Genomic DNA, 26905 nt, shown 5'->3' with positions numbered 1-26905 from the left:
AAGTTTATCCTGGTCCTCAATGGATATAATTTTTCGAAAAAGCCGAATTTTGAAGAAAAAAAAAATGCCCAACAACAAGGGCAGATAAGGGGGTGGTTTCTAACATGCCATAAAAAAGTGACTGATCCTCTTTAATGAGGGAAAATAGCATCTGTTTAAAACTAAATGTAGCTTTCCTAGTTAGATCTTTTCATTGTAATAATTTATCACATGGAACATACAGTGTTTGTTTCTTGTCTAGTCCTATTTTGATTGATTTCAAATAATTTCTCTTTAGTCTTCATAGTGGGTTAAAAAGACAAAGGTTCAGTGGAAACAGTCTACTGGTTTTCACAGTGATTGCAACACTTTTGGAATTTTGCCTTGTAACCATCCTTTTACACAGAGAGCTAGATCATATGTTTCTGAACTGAGTGCTAAATATTGTGCACAAAATCAAATTACAGAACTAAAAACGCCCAGCACCTCTGTCTTAAAATGTTTTGTTTGTTCTTTTTTTCTGTTCTCTCTCTTTGGATGTAACTGCTATTCTTGTTCTATTTTTTTCTCTCTCAAAATGTTTTATTGACTTTATACTCTACTTGATACTTCTGTATCATTGTCATTTACAAACCCAAAAAGTTGCAGTTACTGAGATGCTAGGTGAGCAACTGGTGAGACAGACAGGGTTATACACCCTGTTCCAAATTATTATGCAAATGATATTTTTCTCATTTACCTAAATAATTGATGTAAATAACAGTCAGCATAATTCTCATGTTATCAACTATTAAGAGTACAATTCAAATTTTATTGAACAAACCTCCTAATGATAACAGTATTTTTTAAAGCTTCACTGGGAGCTTTGCCCGGAGCGTTGCCAGCGCTGGATTTCAGGAGTTAAACTTTTTTTAAACTTTTTTTCAGCATTGGTGTTGTACCTACACAAAGCATCTAATTACAACTGTAATCTTGCCAAGCTTGCTTTCATTGTATTGAACACAGTTTACCAGATGTAAAATCAGTCACTGGCTATATATATTTATGTTTTATATTCATGGTTGGGCATTAAAATAAAGGTTTTGGTTTTTTTTGGGTTTTTTTTAAACCCTTTTTAAAGGGACACTACAGCCACCAAAACAACTTTAGCTTAATTAAACAGTTTTGGTTTATAGATCATGCCTCTGCAGTCTCATTGCTCAATTATCTGCCATTTAGGAGTTAAATCACTTTGTTTATTAACCCTAGTCACACCTCCCTGCATGTGACTTGCACAGTCTTCCTAAACACTTCCTGTAAAGAGTCATCTAATGTTTATCCTTCCTTTATTGCAAGTTATATTTAATTTAGATTTTCTTATCCCCCACTATATTAATAGCTTGCTAGACCCTGCAAGAGTCTCCTGTATGTGATTAAAGTTCAATTTACAGCGCAAGATATAAAATTGTTTAAGGTAAATTACATCTGATTGAAAGTGAAACCAGTTTTTTTTTCATGCAGGCTGTGTCAGTCACAGCCAGGGGAGATGTGGCAAGGGCTGCATAAAGAGAAAGAAAGTGATTTAACTCCTAAATGGCAGAGAATTGAGCAGTGAAACCTGAGAGGCATGATCTATACACTAAAACTGCTTTATTAGGCTAAAGTTGTATAGGTGACTATAGTGTTCCTTTAATGTAAAATAGAATAATGTTCTATTTGCATTATTCTATATGTCCCCCTAAAAACAAAGGAGCATATCAAATTAAGTTTTTACTTATGATTAAAGCCCATAGACTGGTTATCAGCTGCTTTTTGTTAGGAAATGTCTAATTACATATCTCTCTGTCTGTAACTCCTATCAATAATTGCATCATTTTGTAGAAGCACTCTGGATAAGAGGTGTACTGAAGAAGTGTTAGATACATTTGATCAGACCCTGGCCTGCTAGTGCATTCTGAGATCAGTTGTGAAGATGGCTACTCTGACATTATGATGATACCATAGCTTTGCGAGGGGTTTATTCATAAAATCAGACGTTATGTAGCATTAACTAGGACATTTATAATATGTCAGAATAACTGAGTTGAACATTCTTAATCTAGCTATATTGGCCTAAAATGTGGGCTTACCTTTTCGGATCTACACAGTTAGACTATAACTCTTTTAAAATATATTGGTTTACTTTACTTTGTAAATACTTTTTTTTACACACTGTACTTCTAGTTATACTGGTAACTGCTGATTTAAAATAAAAAATAAATCCTATTTGAGGGTGCACTGTCAATCCTGTGGAATTATTTTAAGTTGATCTGTATGTAATTTTGTCTCAGTGGAACATTCCTGGCAAATGAAGGGTTAAAAGGGCAATGGAGATGTTAGCCTAGCAGTGAAGAGGGTGTAGTTGCTCAGCTGTTGTCTGGTAATCCAGACCTACGAAAATAGCCCGGTTTGACATAAACAAGCCTGAAAGACAGAAGACTATAGCCTTCCACCCACACCTCGTAGTCTTTCTACCTTGTGCCCTCTTATTCTCATGGGAAATGGTTCCTTTAAAATGTCACACTCCTACGATAGTATTCATGCCTTGCCTTGAGTGAGGGCTGATCAACTCCCAATAATGGGCAGGATTATTTTAGCACAGTGTGGGCTTATTCTGCTTACTGAACAATTTTCCCACTATTGGAAAATAATTCAGTAAGCATAGGAAATATTCAGTTCCTGCTCATTTCATTTTTAGCTGCAATATTGTGCCCACCAAAATGACCTGTTTTGGGTTGTTTTTTTGGTTTTTTTCTGCTATAATGTTTTTTATTTTAGATTTTTTTTGTATTGCTCCATTTTGTCGTGAATTTAGTAGCGCAAATGTGTATTATTGCATTGTGTTGCCTGTTTAACACTGGAAAACCTGAGGTTTGTGATTCGTCTTACTGTAATCACTTGCACTGGTAATATGGCAATTATCACGTGGGAATCCAAACAACCTAGGGGAGCAGTGACAGGTGGGGGCAGGGGACAGTAGTGTCTATAATTATAGATAGTATTATGACCACTACAAATTACTGTAGTGATGATGATGGCGCCAGTATACCGTTTGAGGAATTTGCTCTCAAGCTTATAATACAATAAATATATTAACATTATGTTGAGAAAATAATTACCTTCTGCATGTTCTTGGAATAAAAGTAAATATTTCTGAGCTTTAACATTCTCTAAAAAAACTTGTAGAAAACGGGAGATGCATGTTCTTTCCTGACCATCTTATAAGAACGGGCACATGAAAAGCCAGTTACAAATTAAACAAAAGGGATTTTTAATAGAATGCTTGCTCCTGATCCAGTTATTTTCTCCTATTAGATCATCCCATTTGTAATTCATTTTGACTCCCAATCAATACTATATCAATATCAAACAATATATGTAATTTCCAGGCAGTTAATTTTGGAAATGTGTTTTATATGTATTTATAACACTTCTACTATTAAAGTGTTAGCAAGACTTTATTTAGTATTTTTTTTCTGTATTTATTTAGTGTGAAAAAAAATGTATTCTGGTTACAGATTTAACCCTTTAAGGACCAATGACAGTCTTTGACCATCACAACAAACTGTTCTTTAAAGATCAATCTCTGAAATGGAATGACCCATTATTTAAAGGAATATTCTAAGCATTATAACCATTACAGCGCGCTGTTGTGGTTATGTTACTTACAACTCCAATGTAAGTAATCAAACCATTTGCTAATGGCGCTGCTCCCTTCCTCAGTGAGAATCGGAAGCTCTTAGCTCTGGGCATGCACTCTACATTGCAGGATGTAGCTTATCAGCTGAAAGTGATTAGTTGACACTCTCAGCCAGTGAGCTGGCAGAAGCTTGAGGCTCTCAAAACCATCGGGGAAGAGGCATGGAGTGGTGCTTAAGGGGGTAAAGTTAAGGATTCAAAAGTTATCCAAAAATGTCACTACTTACATTTGGAAAGGGGGTGCCAGAGCCCATAGTGCTTATGGTGCTTTGAAGGAACCTTTAATAAATGCATGATATGATTGGCTTCCAGAACTAAATAAGCAGGACATTCTAGGCTAGCACAATGTCTTTAGGGACAATATTATGATTATTATGACAAATTGTAAAATGTCTTCCTTAAAAGGTTAACTGCTACCATTTGTGCTCTTGACAATCAGTCTTTCGATAGCAACTCTTGATAACCATATTTAAAACATACCTCTTGAGTTTTCTAGTGTTACTTGTAAAATATAATTATACAATTTATTTTTATTTATTTGTTTTGCTTCTTGTTTTAGAAAATAGCAGAAGCTGTAACACTAGATGCCTTATTGGAGATGAATGAGTTAAAAGTTAAAGAAACAATGAAGCGATATGGAGCCAGCGCAGAAGAATGTTCCAGACTTAACGGAGCCCTCACATGCTTAAAGAAATTAGCACGATCAGGTAAGTCCCTTATCCGCCTCCTCCTTTGGTACAATGCATCTTGGCAGCAACACGAAGAGGGATCTATCTATATCCTAATTAAAAAAAAATCTTAGTTGCTATTAGCAACACCATGGTAATTAAATAAGATCAAGTAGAAATTACTCTGCTTTACAAAAATATTCACTGCAACATATCGAAGAGAATCATCAAAAACACTTTGTTTTCATAATTGTTTCTAACATCCGTAATAAGGTTTTACCTTCGTTGCCTATTACCATTGGAAACAGGGGAATGAACTGTAAACTCTGACCAAAAATCCCATTAATAAAAACACAACCCACAAACACATGATCATATAACCTATTTCTTAGCGCTCTGTATGAATTGTATTAACACTGATCATTTTGTAGAAAATTTGAGTCATTATTTTGTAGATAAAAAGGAAAAGTGTTCACAAACTGAAAGTGAAATGTTTCCACTTCCTGCTGGAGCTGCTGAGCAAGCACATCTTAGAAGTCTGATCATGTCTGTATGCAACAACTTCAGCATTTCTCCCAATTCTAATAGAAAACATGTATCACTGCACTCAACTTCCTTTACAATAGACCAATGGACCTTCCTGAGTAGATCTCCCAGCAGCCCTTCGTGCTTGCCATCTAACTCCATCCAGTAATATCTGATCAACAAATTGCTATGTTTCCACTACAGTTTGCTTCCACCTGGCCTAACTTCTCAACCAGTGACTTATTGCCACCACAAAACAGGGTAACACTTGTGGAAACTAATGCTGACACATATTCTAGTTACTCTATAGTAGATTAGAGAGTTTTGTACTTAAATCATGTATTATAAAGTTAAGCATTGTGGTACATTGTGTTCTCCAATTGAACAAGGATGGAATATCATAACTAACAAGTGTTTTATCAGTGTAGTGAAATTACTATACATGGTCCATGGAGGTATCTTCATCCTTGTATTTTTCCCTGCCTTGCCACAGGGTTGGTTTACTGCCATTAGCTATGTGATTGGTTATATCATATTATCATGCAATATCATCTGGCTTGGACACAGAGCAGCTTTGTATCTGGTCTCTGTACACCGTGTTACAGTGTTTCATTCACACTGAAAGCATTTGTATGTTTATATGAAGCGAGACTCCCTATATCCCAATGATGGAAAATGCTGTACAAGTATGTATATTTGTAATAGATCTGTACACATATTCTACATTTTCCATAGCATGAGAAATGGAAAGATGTCATTTCTGACACTAGGCATAATTCATTTAGTCTTATTAATGCTTGTTATCTTTCTCTGCTTCTGCATTAAGTGGAAAGATGTCTGAGAGCATCTTATACAAATGAGCAAAAGCAGATTCTTAACTAGAAGACTCACTTTTAGACTATGTTTTACTGTTAAACTGATAGGTTCCCAGAGACCACAGTTAAACCAAAAAGGAACCGGTGGTTTCTCCCCCACACCCACAACTTGTGTTTAGAGTATAAGGGTTTCTTAAAGTGACTCTCCAGTGCCAGGAAGACAAATCGTTTTCCTGGCACTGCAGGTCCACTCTACCTCCCACCTCCAATCCCGAGTTGCTGAAGGGGTCAAAACCTATTCAGTGACTTACCTGAGGCAGCGCTGATGTCCCTCGGCGCTGCTTCTGGGTCCGCCCACGCTCCTCCCCGTCACCACGTCATCCGGTGGGGGAGACCGATCACGCCCGCCGGCGGGGGAGACCTAATGAGCATGCTTTCCTATGGGGATTTTAGCGAGGCTGGATGTCCTCAGCAGAGAAAACCTGTAGACCTCTAGTAGACAGCCACTAGAGGAGGAGTTAACCTTGCAATGTCATTATTGCAGTTTATGAAAACTGCAATAATTACACTTGCAGGGTTAAGGGTAGTGGGAGTTGGCACCCAGACCACTCCAATGGGCAGAAGTGGTCTGGGTGCCTGGAGTGTCCCTTTAAGCCAAACAGGGTTTGATTTAATTTTATTTCCTGCTGATGACAAGTATTAATATTATTGTTTTTCCCCAAGAGTTAGTTTTGCAAATAGCTGTTAAGGAGTAGATGTAATGGGGGCGTGGCCAACAGCGAGCCGAAACAGACGTGCTACAGGGGAGCTCCTACATAGGCCCGCTGTATATCAGATTTTACAGTGAATACCGCCCTAGATGACATTATGGGGCGCAGGCACAAGAAACTTTGCCGCCCAGCAAGATCCGGTATGCCATATATTAGACTCCCTTTTGAGAGACCCGCGGAACGAATACCACCTAAGATGGCGCCCGAGGCTCCTATTCGTGACTCTGCCTCAGACGAGTCTTCACTGCCTCGACGGGCTCAGGAGGTGACAACAGAGAGTCAGAGTCTGATGAAGATTCCTCCCCTTCCACAAAAGGGGACATCAAGAGATTACTGCAGGACCTGAGGAAGGTGTGGAAAGCTGACTTGCTGGAGACACAGACTGAAATAGGAATAATCCACAAAAAAGCTGGCTGAGGTGGAAACCAGAGAGTAAGCCAGAGACAAACAGTCACAGGAGAACAAGTGTCAAGTAGAAGAGCTTAGTCACCAAGTTGTGAAACTCAATAGAGCAGTTACGGTGTTGGAATCCAGGCACAGTAAAAGAAACATCCGCCTGAGGGGTATCCCCAAAAATGTTGGAGGTGAGGAGCTGCTGCCCTTCACACGAAGACTAATTGCCTCAATGGGAATAGGGGTAGAGTGACCCTGCATTGGTGATGTCAGCGTACTGGGTTCGCAAGGCCGCTGCAGCCCCGGAGGAAGCCCCCCCGAGATGCCATTATAATCACTAGGGATATTGCAGCAAACTCTGCGATTCTGGCTCGATCCAGAGCCTTGGGAACTGTGCATTTTGAGGGTTGCGGGGTAACCTTATACAAATCTCCCATTTGCGGTGCTACTGGAGAAGAGGCAACTAGCCCCAGTTGCCAAATGACTGAGAGAGTATGCCATCAGATACCACTGGAGGATGGAAGGCTCCCTTTTTGTTCCAAGAGAGGAATGTCACCTAATGCTAACCTGATGATAACCCAGAGACTTTTCTACGAAAACTTTACTCACCGGCGATGCCGTTGGTACAGGAGGTGCCGCAGGTGGAGGAAATACAGTCGCAGAGCAACCCCATAGAGGGAACTTTACAGACCAAGACTAAACAGAGTTAGACTTATGTCTGTCGGTTGCAGTTCAAGAACTAAACCACAACCATGACAATACCCAGTAAACTCAATAAATCTAGGGTGACTAATATAGCTCCGTATAGCTGTGGTAATATTGTTCAGAATGTAACAGAACACACTTCCTCACATGGTTTCTAATGCTATGAGTAGTCTCCAAACATCCCAGACGGGCTTAATAATTTTTACCAGCCTAAGCCTAGTTTAGTTCGTATTGGTTGCTCCATATGTGTGTAAATTTATTATTTCCTTTATGACGCAATGTTTGATGTACATGTGCTCTTTTATGGTGCGCTTTTGTTGTTACACTTCACTCATATTCTGATAAAGATGATATTTGGTGAACAAATCCAATAAATTTCATATTGAAAAAGAAAAAAGAGTAGATTTAATGATGGATGTAATGATGGAGTATGTTCTAGTTCAGACATAGGCAACCTTTGGCACTCCTGATGTTTTGGACTACACCTCTCAAGATGCACGTAGAACGCAATGGAACAAGTGGCGCGTGCTTCCCCTGGGTGGCCGCCGGTTTGTATAGCTAAACGCCACCAGAGGGCAGCATTCGTATCTTGAACCGGCCTGCGCACACTGTCCTACCCGCTCTCCAACGGAGCTATAATCACTGTTTCCCATCCCCCCTACCTGGCAGCTACGAGGATTTCCTTTATGACGCAATGTTTGATGTACATGTGCTCTTTTATGGTGCGCTTTTGTTGTTACACTTCACTCATATTCTGATAAAGATGATATTTGGTGAACAAATCCAATAAATTTCATATTGAAAAAGAAAAAAGAGTAGATTTAATGATGGATGTAATGATGGAGTATGTTCTAGTTCAGACATAGGCAACCTTTGGCACTCCTGATGTTTTGGACTACACCTCTCAAGATGCTTTACCAGCATTACGGGTGTAATAGCATTATGGGGGATGTAGTCCACAACATTTGGGGTGCCAAAGGTTGCATAACCCTGTTTAAATTGCAGATTTCTAAGCATAAGAAATATCCAAATGGGTAGGGACAATTACCACAACATACTTCATCCCATTCTCCAAGGTCTCCTGTTCCTGGATGAAAGGGCCTGTTGATAAGACGGGTGAATAAAATTCACACCACTGTTTGGCGCCACTAAGTGCCATGCCCACTGAGTATTCAGATGTTTGGTATTTTGTGTCCTCAGTGTGTATTGTTATGTGTATTGTTATTATTTTCCCTTGTTGAATATGTGTATTTTGACAATGTACAATGCATTTTACTTTTCAGCTACGCTGGGGCCCCCGTGCGCCGGACCACCCCGATACTCCATTTAGAATGTGTGGTTTGGAATGTTCACATCTGGGTAACGAGGTGTGAAAAACGTAGAACGCAATGGAACAAGTGGCGCGTGCTTCCCCTGGGTGGCCGCCGGTTTGTATAGCTAAACGCCACCAGAGGGCAGCATTCGTATCTTGAACCGGCCTGCGCACACTGTCCTACCCGCTCTCCAACGGAGCTATAATCACTGTTTCCCATCCCCCCTACGTGGCAGCTGCAAGGCTAGGATTGTAGCTGCCCAGGTGAATGCGCTCTCCGGTGGATACCTGCGTGAGGGTATCCACCGGAGAGAGGCACACACGCCAGCGAGAGTATCTGGAGCTGTGAGTTGGTCTCACGGCCACAGAGTTCCCGCTGGCAGCATGGAAGTCCATGTCAACCAATAGGAGAGGGAGCGCCCATTCAAACTGGGTTTGCGCCATTCTCCTGGTTGGTCGGCACGAGTGAGCACTGATTGGTCGCTGCGGGTGCAGGCGACCAATTGGAGACGAAGCGCTCGACCAATAGGAGAGGGAGCACCTATTCAAACTGGGTTTGCGCCATTCTCCTGGTTGGTCGACACGAGTGAGCACTGATTGGCTGCTGCGTGGTGCAGGCGACCAATTGGAGATGGAGCGCTCGTTCTAATGTGGTTTCGTGCCCTTTCCTCTGATTGGGCGGCGAAGCTCCTCTCGTACCTGTGCGCTGATTGGCACAAATTGGTTTTGCGCCTTTCAGCGGATAGGTTCAATCGGGTTTCGCACCCTATCTCCTGATTGGGTGGCGAAACCCCTCTCCTCCCTGAGCACCGATTGGTGCAGCCAAGTTTCGCACCCTTTCTTCGGATTGGGTGGCGAAACTCCTTCTTTCCCTGAACACTGATTGACAATTTGGTTTGTGCCCTTTTAGCTGATTGGTTGTTGCTTGGTTTGGGGGCGAAGTTTGAATTTGCCGGACTAAACCAAGCAACGCATGGAACTAATTTCGAGAAGGGACAGAGCCTCGAGCCCCAGACTTGACGCTGATATCTCAGGCTCTGTACATCTGGTCGCCACGCTTTTTGCAGGGATCCCAGATGGGATCTCCCAAATAAGCAATATATTAAAACTTGTTTTGCCTTTTTTTTTTTGTTTCTTTCTTTTTTCCATTTATCCCAGTAGGATTCTAGTTGTAATAACTACGCAAAATCAACCAATTGTTGGGTTTCCTCACTAAAGGTCTGAGTTTGGTTACAGATATTCTCTTGCATGTACCTAAACTGGTTCAAAAGATCATTTATGGAGAATATATGTATTTATTTTAAATGTAGCAGGGAAGATGACTTACCAAAAGCAGGATTTACAAGTTAAATTTGAATTATTTTCAAAAACCTTGGTAGTCTTGGTTGTTTGGAAGTTAAAGACAAGGTACATCATGTTTTTTTCTGGAAGTAAATACTTTCTAGGAGACGTTCTTAAGCAAAAATTGATGCAAACTTTCTTAAAGGGGAAGCACCACTTCTGGAAAGTACACCAATGAATAAAACACTGAAATCACCTATAATTTATACTAACCCTTTTTGTGATACTCTATTTTCTTGTACAATCATATTAAAGATTTGGAAAAAGACATTGAAATCCAGTTGAATCTAGGTACAGCCAGGGTACACATTGCGAATTAGGAAACTGTTTCATTTCACTTCTCCTCCGTATGTTTTCTCTATGCTGGCTTCCAGATGGAAAGGACAGAGCCTATAACTATTATTGACAGGAGCTAAATGGAGGCATCCAGTTGCATGATAAAGAGGTGTGGGTTTCTACATCTACTGTTATTGTATTACACCTAACAAATGCATGTTTGTAAAATATATTGGGTTAATAAACATAATATTAAAACTCTCCTGAAGTGATGGTTCCCCATTAAGAGTTCAACAGCTTGTAGCTTCAATTGGATAAAAAAAACAAAAAACATTTTAATGGCATACGCTAAACAATGTAATAGAGTTACTTGTAACGTCAGTCCAGGTATACTTTTAACGAAAGCATTCACTTGGTTTTGTTATCTTTTGATTATTTATTGATTTTAGCATTTCACAGAATGGTTATATCGTTTTATGTTTAGGTGGGGAAATGAAGGAGACTTTGTGGAATCCTACTGAAATGAGAAAGGAAAGCACTTCCCAACTTCCAACTGAGCTCTCTTCACCTGTGGGTACTGTATGGACTCTGAACTCTCAGCTTCCAAAGGCCAACAGCCACCAACCTCGCTCCATATCTGTGTCTGCCATCCCTGTTTCTGATTCCTCAAGCCAAGGATCTTTTTTTTATGCAGAAAACTTGCAGGACCCCTTCCCTTCACCTTCACCCAACAGTAGGTTAATGCTGAGGACTCCCCATGGGATTACAATCACCCCACCTACCACTCCACAGTTAAAGAGACCCATGAAGCTGAAGCCTCCCCGGACACCCCCTCCACCCAGTCGAAAGGTCTTTCAACAATTATTGCCCAACTTCTCAACTCTAAAAAGAAGCAAATCTCACGAATCACAGCTCGGCAACAGGATAGATGAAGTTCCTCCTATAAAGTAAGTACCTACTGCCCTATTACGGCCTCCTTTTGGGTTAATTATGATTCCTCAATCCCTATCTATTCCTCTATATCACTCCATTTATAGAAGCTGACTAACGGATTGCTTTGCATTTTACATGTGTGCTACTAGAACTCAAAAGGCTAAAACAATCTGCACATTGGAATCCTTTGTTTATTTAGTGTCAAAAGTACCAGGTGATCCTAAATTCAGAGTAGGGTTTGAGGAGTAAATAACTTTTTTTTATTAAGGAACCAATTGCAATGATATTACATACAATGCATATATGGAGATTTGTTTGACTAGGTACGAAAGATCTTTAATATAGACTCTATTTGCCACCTTGCAAAGTCAGGCTCTTTTGATTGTATTTAAAAAAAAACTTAATGTTTGAGGCTTTAGTGCCGGAATTTCTGCATGGATATTCTCCTTGGGCTACTCAAGTTACGTGCTTTGTTCACGTACATCCGCTACTTCAGATAATCCCAAAGAAGTAATCAGCAGCTGAGAGGTTGGGTGAACGTGGCGGCCAATTAATCAGAGAATTTCTTGAAATAATCCGCTCGCCGAATAGTTGTCTCAGGAGGTCCATTGTGGCCCGGTCTATATGGGCATCAAGTTGAAACCACATTTTAGGATGATTTTCCACTACAGAGTGCTAAAAAATGTTCAATCATATTCCCGATATCTCAACATCAGTAACTGTCAAAGCACCACCACCGTCAGTTTCGAAGAAGTAGAGCCCGATAACTTCCTGTGAGGTCACCCCGCACCAGATGGTCCAATTAGTAGGGTGCAATTGGTGCTGATTAATTATCCGGGTATTTTCTGAACCACAGAAATGGCAGTTATGCTTATTTAAATGAAAATTAGCTTTGTTGCATTAGTTTCTGAATCATAGTCACTGAGGGTCCATTTCTTACATTGAAGGGGTGGTGGTAAGCTCTTTACGTCAAAATAATGGACCTGCCATTTTGAAAATAAAATTCTACTATTTTCACTTATTGTTTCTTTGTGAAATTATCCATGATGACTCTCCCAAGATTCGGTCATAATGCATACCGCAACAAATTTGTTTTAACTAAATAACAAATAAGCTATTTACCTGTAAAATCCTACTCTGAATTTTGGCCCACCCTGTACTTGTGCTAAGTTATTAAAAAGCATGCTGATTGTCATGGATGTGATTTATGACATCAATTGCCACATATAAGTAAACTTTGCAACTGTTTTGTTGTAAGAGTCCAATACTTATGAAGAAAATGTGTAGTTAGAAAAAGTAGTTAATGGGATATAATGTGGGTAATTGAAAAAGAAGGAATTGACTCTGAGACTAAATATACCACATATATACTGTTTTCCCAAATAGATTGGATGGCTACATAACTAAATAGCTAAACAGAAACATAAATGTTTCTCTTAAAGGATTACGCAAAACCTTTCTCATTAAAATTATTTTTTTAAATCATTTTCTTGTTTAGACTGCTCCCCACACCCTTATTAAAAAAACAAAAACAAGAATAATTTATTTTGATACACTCGATGCATACAGTATATACCTTTCTGTAACATATTGGAGGAATATTTATCTATTTGAATCCAAATAGGACTAATTTCGCTTTGCTGTATATCCCCTTGCTTTATCGGAAATGCATTAAAGGAACACTATAGTTACCTAAATTACTTAAGCTAAATAAAGCAGTTTTAGTGTATAGATCTTTCCCCTGCAATTTCACTGCTCAATTCACTGTCATTTAGGAGTTAAATCACTTTGTTTCTGTTTATGCAGCCCTAGCCACACCTCCCCTGGCTATGATTGACAGATCCTGCATGAAAAAAAAACTGGTTTCACTTTCAAACAGATGTAATTTACCTTAAATAATTGTATCTCAATCTCTAAATTGAACTTTAATCACATACAGGAGCCTCTTGCAGGGTCTAGAAAGCTATGAACATAGTAGGGGTCAAGAAAATCTTAATTAAACAGAACTTGCAATAAAGAAAGCCTAAATAGGGCTCTCTTTACAGGAAGTGTTTATGGAAGGCTGTGCAAGTCACATGCAGGGAGGTATGTCTAGGGTTCATAAACAAAGGGATTTAACTCCTAAATGGCAGAGGATTGAGCAGTGAGGCTGCAGGGGCATGTTCTATTCACCAAAACTGCTTCATTAAGCTAAAGTTATAGACAGAACAAAGTAGGCCAGAAGGTGATATGTCCAGGAGGACAGACAAGGGGGTATCCCTAATGGAGTAGATACAAACAAGAGAGAAAGGAGAGTCTGTCACTCCAAATAGTAAAATAACTATACGTGGTGAAGTGAGTGAAGCAGTTAAAAATAATACTTTAATGATACAGACAAACGTAGAAAATAGGTGCAAACATAAAGGTAATCAAAAATAGTCCAAACTATTGCTAACGGTCTAGTATAGAGTATATGACCGTAGTCACATAGGAGGGACAAACACAAACGTAATCACAATAACCCTAACTGTTACTGACGGTCTAGTATGAAATAAACGACCGTGGTTACATAGAAGGGGAAAAAACAAAAAAGAGATGATACAAAATCATCAATACCTAGAGGAAACAGCTAAAGTTGTTCAGGTGACTATAGTGTCCCTTTAACTTACCTGGAATCCAGGGCTGGGAAATGCCTTTCATTGGACCTTTTCTGGAGTGCGTGGGGAGGGATGAATATATATATATATAATGAATAAAAAATAGAAAGTCTTGCAGGGAGAGCTTGGGAGCAAGGGAGTGGGGAGATTAACAAAGGAGTGGATTTATGTAAAAAAAAAAAAAAAGTGTAGGGAGGGTTAAATAAGGAAGTGAGGGCACATTCAAGCTTCCCTTTGTAGGTACTGCTTGCAAGGGTAGAAGCTGATATCTGTTGCAAGCGTACTGTGCACTCTGAGGACAGACATTTTTTGCATAGAATTGATATTAGTCACATTTGTTGGGGGTGCAACTAGCTCCTGGAACAACAGTGCAAATATCTCTGAATGTGAAGTGATCATGATTGTTGGAGTAACTCTTTAAGTAACATTTTTTACTAGTCAACACACTTGGTTTTCCCTGCACGGTTTGTAAAACATAGCAACTGATAGGAATCTGGCTTGCCTTTCATCAGGCTTATCCTTCATCACTATCAGCCATTTTGGTGTAATTTTTGGGTTCTCCCAATGGCACATGGCAGAATAAATAATTGATTGTTATTGTGTGTTTTTTGTAAAGTGCTGTAACTTCATTTAAAATTATATAGTGTCTGTTCAATTTCCTTGAAAAAAATAGCATGCTGTAATAGTTATGGTGCCAGCAATACCCTGGCGCTGTCCCACTGTAAGGAGTCAAACTATTGTGAAGCATTTCTCTGACCCCTCTTCATTGATGTTGCTTAAAGGGACTCTATAGTCACCATATAAAAGCAAGAAAGACTGGTCCCCCAGCCTTCCTTCTTGCTTTTATATGAACTTTCATTAATTAAAAAAAAAAAAATCGGTGTTTTTATATTAAAAACTTACCTCCGTTCCAGCGCCGAGCTCCCCGCTAGGCCGCGCCCCCTTTTTCGTCAAAATGACGAAATCGCGGGGCCCAATGGGACGGCTTCGCGCTGGACCAATCGCGTTCTTCATAGAGCGGCATTGAATGCCGCCCTATGAAGAACCTGAGCGCTTTACCGCGCATGTGCGCGGAATGCGCGTTCGCGAGCTGAGCTGTCTGACTGACAGCTCAGCTCGCTTTCTAAAATTATCAATAAGGGGGGGGACCTACTGTCCCCCCCCGGCCCCCACCCCTGTGCGGCGGGTGGGGGCCCTAAAATTATCAATGAGGGGGGGGACCTACTGCCCCCCCCGGCCCCCACCCCTGAGCGGCGGGTGGGGGCCCTAAAATTATCAATAAGGGGGGGGACCTACTGTCCCCCCCCCGGCCCCCACCCCTGTGCGGCGGGTGGGGGCCCTAAAATTATCAATGAGGGGGGGGACCTACTGCCCCCCCCCGGCCCCCACCCCTGAGCGGCGGGTGGGGGCCCTACAATTATCAATAAGGGGGGGGACCTACTGTCCCCCCCCCGGCCCCCACCCCTGTGCGGCGGGTGGGGGCCCTAAAATTATCAATGAGGGGGGGACCTACTGCACCCCTGTGCGGCGGGTGGGGGCCCTAAAATTATCAATGAGGGGGGGGACCTACTGTCCCAGCCCCCACCCCTGTGCGGCGGGTGGGGGCCCTACAATTATCAATAAGGGGGGGACCTACTGTCCCCCCCGGCCCCCACCCCTGAGCGGCGGGTGGGGGCCTTAAAATTATCAATGGGGGAGGGACCTACTGCCCCCCCCGGCCCCCACCCCTGAGCGGCGGGTGGGGGCCCTGAAATGATCAATAAGGGGGGGGGACCTATTATCCCCCCCCGGCCCCCACCCCTGAGCGGTGGGTGGGGGCCCTAAATACAAAGGGGGGGGGACCCTAGTTAACCCTCCCCCCCCCCCCCAAAAAAAAATATCTCCCTACCTACCCCCCTCACCCTAAAAATAATGAGGTGGGACCATTAACTAAAAACCTGTAAAAAAGAAAAAATGAGATAAAATCAACTTACCATTCGATGTTTTCTTTCTTCTAAAATCTTCTTTCTTCAGCCCCAAAAAAGGCCAAATAAAAATCCATAATAACCGACGCAATTAAAAAAAAAAAAACGAGCGCAAAAAAAAATAATCCATCTTCACCCATGGAGGGCTCCGCGCAGACTGAGCTCCGCAGGGTGGGGAAGGCTTATAAAGCCTTGCCCCGCCCTGCAATTAGGCTAAGAACACTCTGATTGGTGGGTTTGAGCCAATCAGAGTGCTCTTTGTCATTTTACAAGCGTGGGAAAGTTCTTTGGAATTTTCCCACGCTTGTAAAATGACACAGAGCACTGTGATTGGATGGATTTCAAGCCATCCAATCACAGTGCCCTGTGTCATTTTACAAGCGTGGGAAAGTTCTTTGGAATTTTCCCACGCTTGTAAAATGACACAGAGCACTGTGATTGGATGGATTTCAAGCCATCCAATCACAGTGCTCTTTGTCATTTTACAAGCGTGGGAAAGTTCTTTGGAATTTTCCCACGCTTGTAAAATGACACAGAGCACTGTGATTGGATGGATTTCAAGCCATCCAATCACAGTGCTCTGTGTCATTTTACAAGCGTGGGAAAGTTCTTTGGAATTTTCCCACGCTTGTAAAATGACACAGAGCACTGTGATTGGATGGATTTCAAGCCATCCAATCACAGTGCTCTTTGTCATTTTACAAGCGTGGGAAAGTTCTTTGGAATTTTCCCACGCTTGTAAAATGACACAGAGCACTGTGATTGGATGGGTTTCAAGCCATCCAATCACAGTGCTCTGTGTCATTTTACAAGCGTGGGAAAATTCCAAAGAACTTTCCCACGCTTGTAAAATGACAAAGAGCACTCTGATTGGTTTAAACCCACCAATCAGAGTGTTCTTAGCCTAATTGCAGGACGGGGCAAGGCTTTATAAGCCTTCCCCACCCTGCGGAGCTCAGTCTGCGCGGAGCCCTCCATGGGTGAAGATGGATTATTTTTTTTGCGCTCGTTTTTTTTTTTTTTTTTTTTTTTTTTTTAATTGCGTCGGTTATTATGGATTTTTATTTGGCCTTTTTGGGGCTGAAGAAAGAAGATTTTAGAAGAAAGAAAACATCGAATGGTAAGTTTTTTTTATCTCTTTTTATTATTTTTTTTTTTTACAGGTTTTTAGTTAATGTTCCCCCCCTCATTATTTTTAGGGTGAGGGGGGTAGGTAGGGAGATCATTTTTTTTTTTTGGGGGGGGAGGGTTAACTAGGGTCCCCCCCCCCCTTTGTATTTAGGGCCCCCACCCACCGCTCAGGGGTGGGGGCCGGGGGGGACAGTAGGTCCCCCCCTTATTGATCATTTTAGGGCCCCCACCCACCGCTCAGGGGTGGGGGCCGGGGGGGGACAATAGGTCCCCCCCTTATTGATAATTTTAGGGTCCCCACCCGCCGCACAGGGGTGGGGGCCGGGGGGGGACAATAGGTCCCCCCCTTATTGATAATTGTAGGGGCCCCACCCGCCGCTCAGGGGTGGGGGCCGGGGTGGACAGTAGGTCCCCCCCCTTATCGATAATTTTAGGGCCCCCACCCACCGCTCAGGGGTGGGGGCTGGGGGGGGACAATAGGTCCCCCCCTTATTGATAATTTTAGGGCCCCCACCCGCCGCACAGGGGTGGGGGCCGGGGGGGGGACAGTAGGTCCCCCCCCTTATTGATAATTTTAGGGCCCCCACCCGCCGCACAGCGGTGGGGGCCGGGGGGGGGGGGAGGAGAGTAGGTCTCTCTTCCCCCCCCCCCCTTCAACCACTATTGTGGACAGTAAGCGTCCCTGTGGGTTCGGGCTTCAGCTGTCAGCTGAAGCTGACAGCTGAAGCCACGCCCACAGCAGTGCTGACAGGCTATCAGCACACAAAGCGCGTTCACAGTGCTTTGTGTGCTGATAGCCCGTCTGATGCATTCACCCAGAATGCATCGGACGAGAGGCCTTTTTAGGGCCTCTGAACTCGGAAGTCCCTCTGGTGGCCGTCTGATTGACTGCAACAAGAGGTGTTCCAAGCTTCCAATGTAAACACTGCATTTTCTCAGAAAATACAGTGCTTACAAGAAAAAGGCTCCGGGTAGCTGTAGCACTCACCTGAACAACCTCATTAAGCTGAAGTTGTTCAGGTGACTATAGTGTCCCTTTAAGCAGACATCCACATTAGTGATGGCAATCCCATCTGTATTTGGGCAGAATTCATTGGTGGAGAGTGTCAGCTGATGAATGTAATATGTTTATAGGGAAAGGAAACTTCCACTTTAGCTATTTCAGAGAAGTGGGACCAGACCATTAGCATCTAGGAGACTTAGGGAAGTGTCAAAGTGTTTAAAAAGTGTGTTTGTGTGTGACTCCTAGCACCATAACCACTACAGTAAGATGCAGTTGTTATGGTATCTTGAATGGATTTTCACATTAACAGACAACCTGAAACTGCTTAAAGCGGCACTGTCATGCACAACTTACCTTTCTTTAATCGATTCCTCTTCTTCTCCCTCTGTCCGGATCTGTGCTTCATTTCTTCCTGTCTGCTCCAGTTATCTTTAAAACATAAGACAAAGTAGGAACTACTTTGTCTTATGGAGGTTTCCTACGCTTGACCAGCGGAGGAACAAAGTGTGCTTCATTTCTGGTGGTCAAAGCAATTTCCCCACAATTCTCACCTTTCCTCTGTGTTCCCGCAAAGCCTCCATTTAGGTCTATCAGCCTTTTAGTAGATAGCTCCCTAATACTGTGGGAATTAGGGAGCTATCTACTAAGCGGCTGCAAGATGCAGCCGCGGCAAGAATAGGATCGGAGTTTCATTCATTCAAATGAAATTCCGATCCGAACAAAGTACCGAATTGCTTCTTAACACGAATGGAGAAACTGTTCTCATTCTGTTAGGACGACATTTTGTAGCGTTCTGCCTAAATGACAGGAGGCTTTGGGGGAACACGGAGGAAAGGTGAGAATTGTGGGAAAATTGCTTTGACCACTGGAAATGAAGCACACATGAAGTTCCTCTGCTGGTCAAAGCTGGTCAGGCGTAGGAAACCTCCATAAGACAAATAGTCCCTACTTTGTCTTATGTTTTAAAGATAACTAGAACAGACAGGAAGAAAAGAAGAACAGATCCTGACAGAGGGAGAGAAGAGGAATTGATTAAAGAAAGGTAAGTTCGGCATGACAGTGACACTTTAAGTGAAAACATGACTTTAGTAGATAAATTTAATAACAATTTACTGAATTGATTATTCTGAGTGATGTCCGGTAGCAAAAAATAAGAAACATTTAAAAGTTTTTTTTACTATTATTTTGTTTTAGTGAAATAGCTTGGTGGTCAAGCTGCAGGGTTTCCTGTATATCTTCAACCCTCAGGCTTGCAGATTTGCCACAGCCTGTGATTCTTTAAAATTCTGTAAATGTGTACCATTGAGTATATAAAGCATAAATACCCCTGAAATAACATAATTTTTGTATTTTTATTATTATTACTTTTTTGTTGAAAGCAAATCATAAATTGTTTTGTTACTTAATCAAAATGAATGCTGTGCAGTGCTTCTCATGAAAGCACTGACAAATTACTAACCAGCTCCCACTGATCTCACGGAATGGCTTAATAAACATTATCAATCATGAAAGTTGAGTCTGAGTGCATGCACATTCACAAATGATTCGAGATTTCCAGCATAAACTGCAGTCATTCTTGTGTTCACCTCTTTATGTATGAGAGGTTCAACTGGTTTGGAATCTGACAGAGTTGCTTGACTTTTAGTCTTACTGGCAGATTGATGCTGGATACAACATGATGACCAGTGAGCATCAGCACGGCAATTTGGAATTACATTTTAAGTTAATTGCTAGGCATTGGGTGGAAGTGACTAACTACTGGGCAGTTCAAAGCTATCGGATGGGATAGCTTAACACTGCATCAGAACATTAACATTAAAAGAAACCATCATGACTGGTGCCATGACTGAGCAGGAACAACTCTATTACCCCAAATGAAACAACTCTGCTAAACAGTCATTGGCCACTTTGTCTTAATATGCTGCTCTGCCTTGAGTAATGCACTTTTGGTATAAAGAACAGGCACATTTTCTTCTACTAAAAGGTCCTGAAACAGTTCTGGACATTAGATTATATAGGTCTAATAAGCAATTTTTTTAAATTATGTTGGTGTTCTATAAATCATGATAATTGGGCACACTATTAATATATTGATTAGAATGCTGATATCACAAGATGATATCAACATAGTAGATACAGTCGTACATAGGCCGTAGGTTAGTTACACTGACAAAATTACAACGTTACACTGACTTATTATAGGGATATCAATTTAAACTGATTCTCTCTATCCATCCCTGTTCACACATGTTGGTACATATAGGGTCAGGAACACAAACATGTATTCCTGACCCTACAGGGTTAAACCGCCATCTAGCCCCCTGGCCCTCTCATGCCTCCCTAAATATAGTAAAAATGTACTTGTATTCAAGTCTGCAGATGCTTACTGTGTCACTACCTGCCCACTGCCTGCTGACATCAGCAGAAGTGGTAGGCTGATCCAGTCACAATGCTTCCCCATAGGATTGGCTGAGACTGACAAGGAGGCAGATCAGGGGCAGAGCCAGCATGATTCAAACACGGCCCTGGCCAATTAGCATCTCCTCATAGAGATTCATTGAATCAATGAATCTCTATGAGGAAAGTTTAGTGTCTGCATGCAGAGGGAGGAGATACTGAATGTTTGGATGCATTTTAGGCAGCCATGACCCAGGAAGGATCTGTAACAGCCATCTGAGGAGTGGCCAGTGAAGTTATCACTAGACTGTAATGTAAACACTGCATTTTCTCTGAAAAGGCAGTGTTTACAGCAGAAAGCCTGAAGGTAATGATTCTACTCATTAAAACAAATTCAATAAGCTGTAGTTGTTCTGGTGACTATAGTGTCCCCTTTAACCCCTTAAGGACACATGACATGTGTGACATGTCATGATTCCCTCTTATTACAGAAGTTTGGTCCTTAAGGGGTTAAAGAAAAATAACAGTTCGTAACATTTCCAAAAATCTGTTACAAAATCTGGTGTTTTGAGTGCACAGAGATACTCAATGCATATATACCGTTCTATAAAATAGTAATTATTTGTAGGTCCATGAGGACTGTATTGTCAGCATAATGTTCTATAAAACAGTAATTACATACACAATACATATTCAAAGCACAGTTACTATATAGCACCAAAGCCAACTAACTATAATCCACCATGTTTGATATGTCCGTAAATAATAACCACTGCATAGAGGGACTCTGAGACAAGTCAATTTTCTCTTTTGCTTAGCAAGCATTATCCATATCCTGCAATTATCAGTCTCCTTCAGGTTAACTCTTTTATCGCCTATGAGCAAACATATCAGTGAGCTGCCTTTTTTCTTGGGCATTGCAAGTCTTTTGCACCCTGAGCTAAACAGGCTATACAGACATCCTTGGTGGCCAATGGGGGGGATAATGAAGTACGTTTAAACGAACACTGCAAGCACCATAACAACTGCAATCTCTTATAGTTGTTATGGTGCCAGAGTAAGTATTTAAATTGTTTAAGAATGGTTTGACAACTTACCAGGGTCCTACTAAGTGCCCACCTCTACCTCCCCTGCTGCTGGATATAAGGAGCATGAAGCTTCTGATTGCCTCCAGTACGCTAAACCTAGTTGTGCATGGTCACGCTCAGTGACTGAGAGCACTATCTGCCAATTAAGGTAGCTCTGCACATCCAGGGTTAGCTCAGTGGCAGGTGCTTCCAGCAGCAGAGGATGCAGCACGGGCACTCCATGGGACCTAGGTAATTTCTCAAACTTGGCCTAAAATACTACTTACTTAGGAGGGTGTCCAAATGGACTGTAGTGGTTATGGTGCTTGGATAATGCCTTTTACATTACCAGGGTTTTGAATCCTACTATTTAAGTCCAAATGGCTAAAGAGTTTGGACTATAGTGTTACGGTGCCACATAGCTATTGGAACTTACAATCATAGATGAAACTGTCCAACCGCAGTGTGGAAGTTCTACATTTCTGTTTTATTTTTACTTTACATTATAGTCTTATAGAGAACAGTTTAATGTTTACCATTTTAGTGGAAAGTGACCGATAAAGAGAAACATATAGAGTTACCTTTTTTATGCTGTACTTACTTTTATTTTGTCTCACTCTCTCTCTCACTCTATATATATATGTGTGTATATATATATATATATATAATATATATATATATTTATTTAATTTTTTTTAGCTTACCCTGCATAATGCTAATAACCATCATTTAACAATTTAACACACATTTAATACATTATGAACAAAGTACTCCGTATCAGTGCATAGAAAAATATCCACGGATATGTATTTAAAGGAACACTATAGTCACCTAAATTACTTTAGCTAAATAAAGCAGTTTTAGTGTATAGATCATTCCCCTGCAATTTCCTTGCTCAATTCACTGTCATTTAGGAGTTAAATCACTTTGTTTCTGTTTATGCAGCCCTAGCCACACCTCCCCTGGCTATGATTGACAGAGCCTGCATGAAAAAAACAACTGGTTTCACTTTCAAACAGATGTAAATTACCTTAAATAATTGTATCTCAATCTCTAAATTGAACTTTAATCACATACAGGAGGCTCTTGCAGGGTCTAGCAAGCTATTAACATTGTATGGGATAAGAAACTCTTAATTAAACAGAACTTGCAATAAAGAAAGCCTAAATAGGGCTCTCTTTACAGGAAGTGTTTATGGAAGGCTGTGCAAGTCACATGCAGGGAGGTGTGACTAGGGTTCATAAACAAAAGGGATTTAACTCCTAAATGGCAGAGGATTGAGCAATGAGGCTGCAGGGGCATGTTCTGTACACCAAAACTGCTTAATTAAGCTAAAGTTGTTCAGGTGACTATAGTGTCCCATTAACCATTTTGTACAGAAGGAGACCCTGTAAGCCCTGTCTTTTTCCTTCTACAGTGCAAATGGCTTGTTTGATCTGCCACTTATGCACTAATTGTGAGAGAGATTTCATTATGATGTGTACAAATTCAGGAAATGCAAGGAGCTATTCAAATTAGAAATCACTTTCCAGGAGTGAAATGGGCAAAACATAACAGCCTATATCTGTGTGAGGAAAATGAGGCATCAAGCAACTCTTTTTATGAGAGAGGGCAATTTTGTAGATCTAAGGGTACTGTAGCACGTTAAAAAAACAACAACACTCTTTGTGATAATCAATTGGATACTCTAGGCACCATAACAGTTACAGTGTGCTTTTGTGGTTATGGTGTCAAAAGTCACCTGGTCCTGCCCGCTATTTTATGACTGGTTTGACACTTATTTTGCAGTCGGGTGCCCATGGCCCTTTTGATCGGAACAGCCAATTTAGCTAAAAAACAAATATGATTTGTAGTAGCTCCAGAATCAAAGTTGTGTATCTATTCAGCACTGAATGGAGACAGCTGTAAAGAGCTTCAGCAGTGAAGGGTTTGGCTAAAGAAGTAGGTTTCAAATTGCTGAGTTCATCTAATATTTGAGAACTGTGTGAGTAGTGAGTAATTATACGTGTTTAATAGCAATTTTTCATTTCCGTACATTACTGACGTAACCATTGTATGGTCATGTTTCCATGACTAAGTAAAATAACAAAGACCCATTTGCAACAAATGGCTTTCAAATGCCTGTTTAGAAGATACAAAACCATAATCTGGCCAAACTTTTGGTTTCATTAACCTAGTTGAAATACAAGGTTCTAGTAGTGAAAATAAAAACTGGTCATTGTTTCCAAGTGACATTACTACATACTGCTCCAAAAATCTCCTCCATGGCAGTAACGGATTCCTGATTCAGTGTCACAATATTAATTTTGTTGCCATTTGTTGCAAACAACAAATGTCGCAAACATACAACTGCATTCAAACATTGTGCTCTCAGCCAATGAAAGCAGCCTTGCATTGGCATTGCTTAGCTCAGCAGAGCTAATTGGATTCTTCTGCAAGTAGCATCCTGAAACAGAGCTCCAACAAGTGAGAGCCAGACAAGTTGTTATCTGTGCTCTCAAGTGGTATGATAAATATTTCTCAAGGGCACCAGGATACTCCTGACAGTATAACTACTACAGCAGGAAGCAGGGGTTTTAGAACTTGGAGTGTTCCTTTAATAGAACACTGCATGGTCAGGAACACAAACATGTATTTCTAACCCTATTGTGTTAAAACTACCAGCTAGCCATCCTTGCCCTCGCCTTTGCCCCGCTAAATATAGCAAAATCTTACCTTCTCTCCAGTCCACTGCTGCAGGCTGTGCCCCTGATCTGCCTGCTTGGCTGACATCATCAGAAGTGATTCACTGGGGCAATCACAATGCTTTCCCAAAGGAAAGCATTGTATTGGCTGAGACTGTCAAGGAGGCAATTCAGGGGCAGAGCCAGCACAAGTCAAATACAGCCCTGGCCAATCAGCATCTCCTCATAGAGTTACAATGAATCAATCTATGAGGAATGTTCAGTGTCTCCATGTAGAGGGTGGAGACACTGAATGGCAGTGATGCTTTCTGTGATGCACCTCTAGTAACCATCTAAGGAGTGGCCAGTGGAGTTGTCACTAGGCTGTAATTTAAACACTGCATTGTCTCTGAAAACACAGTGTTAACTGCAAAAAGCCTTAAAGGACCACTATAGTCACCCAGACCACTTCACCTCAATGAAGTGGTCTGGGTGCCAGGTCCCCCAGATTTTAAGAGAAACTGCTATGTTTACATTGCAGGGTTAATCCAGCCTATAGTGGCTGTCTTCTGCAACGCTGAGGCACTTCTGCAACGCTGAATGCGAAAATCGCATTCTGTGTGCACAGCATCTATAGGAAAGCATTGAGAAATGCTTTCCTATGGACGTTTTGAATGCGTGCGGGGCTCTGGCCGCGCATGCTCATTCCGCTCCACTCGGGAGCTGACGTCAGAGTGGGAGGAGAGGTCACCAGCTCCAAGGGAGGCGGCACTGGATTAAAGTAAGTAGCTGAAGGGGTTTTAACCTCTTCAGCCCAGCAGGAGGGGGGCCCTGAGGGTGGGGGGGGGGGGGGGGGGGACCTAAGGGTTACATAGTGTCAGGAAAACAAGTTTGTTTTCCTGACACTATAGTGATTCTTTAAGGCAGTGGTTCTCAATCCAGTCCTCATGGCCCACCAACAGTCCAGGATTTATGTATTTCCCTGTTTTATTCCAATGGAGATACTAACAAAACCTGTACTGTTGGTGGGTCTTGAGGACTGGTTTGAGAACCACTGCTTTAAGGGAATGATTCTACTCACCAGAACAAATACAATAAGCTGTATACTAATAGATTTATATCAGTTCTGAGTAAATAATATGGTGTGAGAAACTTTTTCTACTAGTGGGATCAATACATACAAACAAATATCAGGGTTATTCACCAAAGTGAGTTTCAAATGTAAGGCCAGAGTAGCTAAGTGAAAAGCATTGGTGATTAACAGTTAGCTTATTTTGACCTTCAATATGATATTACTTTAAATTCTCACTTTAGTGAATAACCCTATATATATATATAGGATTGTCAAAACGACATAAAAACATGAAAGCTGCAATTTATGATTAAGACATGTTTAGCCAGCTGCTTTGTCAAGGTTTTGGCAAGTCTTAACCTAATTAAAATAATTTTATACGAACAAGAAAAAATGAGGAATTTCTTATGCAGCATTCTAGAAGATTTGGCACTAATCCAATAAATACTGAACAAGCAGAGACTGGAATGTATCAATAGTTTATTTAATATCCAAATATAAGGGCAAAATACACATGTATGAGATATATTATAAATTAGAAATAATCACAAAAATGTCTTAAGAACAAAAAGAGAAAAAAATGAACTGAAACACAAAATGCTGAGCCTATCACAATCCTGTTGTTCTTGAAGTAAAGCTGTCAATTTTGGGAGTCTTTACAATGTGACATCTCCAACTAGGGTCTGGTTGCCGTGGGGTGCAGTGAAAGGTAAGTATACTTACCTGTAGCTGTCCCTTGCGCCTGATAATATCTTCTAACTGCAGCCTTTCTGGGGCTCCTGGCGCCTCATCAGCCAAAAGCCATGTCAGTGCTGTACTCTCGCACTTGTGTGAGAATGGGCTACACCCCTGAGGTCTACATAGGATTTTATGGTCTCACCATGAACGAGACAATGCCTGAATCCCACAGCCATAATTTCACAGCATAGCAACCCTTAAATTACAGTTCAGTGTTTTAGTGAATAAACCCCACTATGCAGTGGTTTTCAGCAAGCTGACTAGAGTACCAGAGATTGGTGTGTTCTGCTGTATAGTAACCCCTTAGTGACAAGGCCATTTTTCAATTTTATTATCGTTAAGGACCAGGGCTCTTTTTACATTTCTGCAGTGGTTATGTTTAGCTGTAATTTGCCTCTTACTTATTTACTGTACCCACACATATTAAATACAATTTTCCTCGCTATTAAATGGTCATTCTAAAGATACCATTATTTTCATCATATCATATAATTTACTAGAACAAAAAAGTAAAATATGATAAAAAGGGGGGGGGGGGGGAAACACAGCTGGCCATCATGCACCCATGTCCCATTTTGAAATTTTTTGAAGCTGGCCAATGTAATTTACCCCCATCAAACCGTATGTTTTGACACCCTAGAGCAGGGGCGTATTAGCCGCGAGGCAAACAAGGCATTTGCCTTGGGCGGCATTTTCCAGGGGGCGGCAAAAAACGCCGCCCCCAAATGCCCAGGGCAAATGCCTTGTTAGCCTTGCGGCTAACTGGGCTGCCGGTCGGGCTGCTGGGCTGGTTGCTGGGC

The 26905-nt window shown here is 41.4% G+C and overlaps 1 protein-coding gene across 2 annotated transcripts in view; it reads left to right on the top strand.

Annotated features, from left to right (window-relative positions):
• KSR1 (kinase suppressor of ras 1) overlaps positions 1–26905 on the top strand; it is a 206408-nt gene that overhangs the window by 125460 nt on the left and 54043 nt on the right. For both annotated transcript variants that reach the window (XM_063457442.1, XM_063457443.1), the window contains exons 3-5: positions 4256–4403; positions 10986–11448; positions 12495–12499. In XM_063457442.1, the coding sequence (XP_063313512.1) occupies positions 4256–4403; positions 10986–11448; positions 12495–12499 (616 nt within the window). The remainder of the gene's footprint in view (positions 1–4255; positions 4404–10985; positions 11449–12494; positions 12500–26905) is intronic.

This window comes from Pelobates fuscus, chromosome 1 (genome assembly GCF_036172605.1).
Source record: "Pelobates fuscus isolate aPelFus1 chromosome 1, aPelFus1.pri, whole genome shotgun sequence".
Taxonomy (NCBI): domain Eukaryota; kingdom Metazoa; phylum Chordata; class Amphibia; order Anura; family Pelobatidae; genus Pelobates; species Pelobates fuscus.
This window is presented reverse-complemented; position numbering and strand designations above follow the sequence as displayed.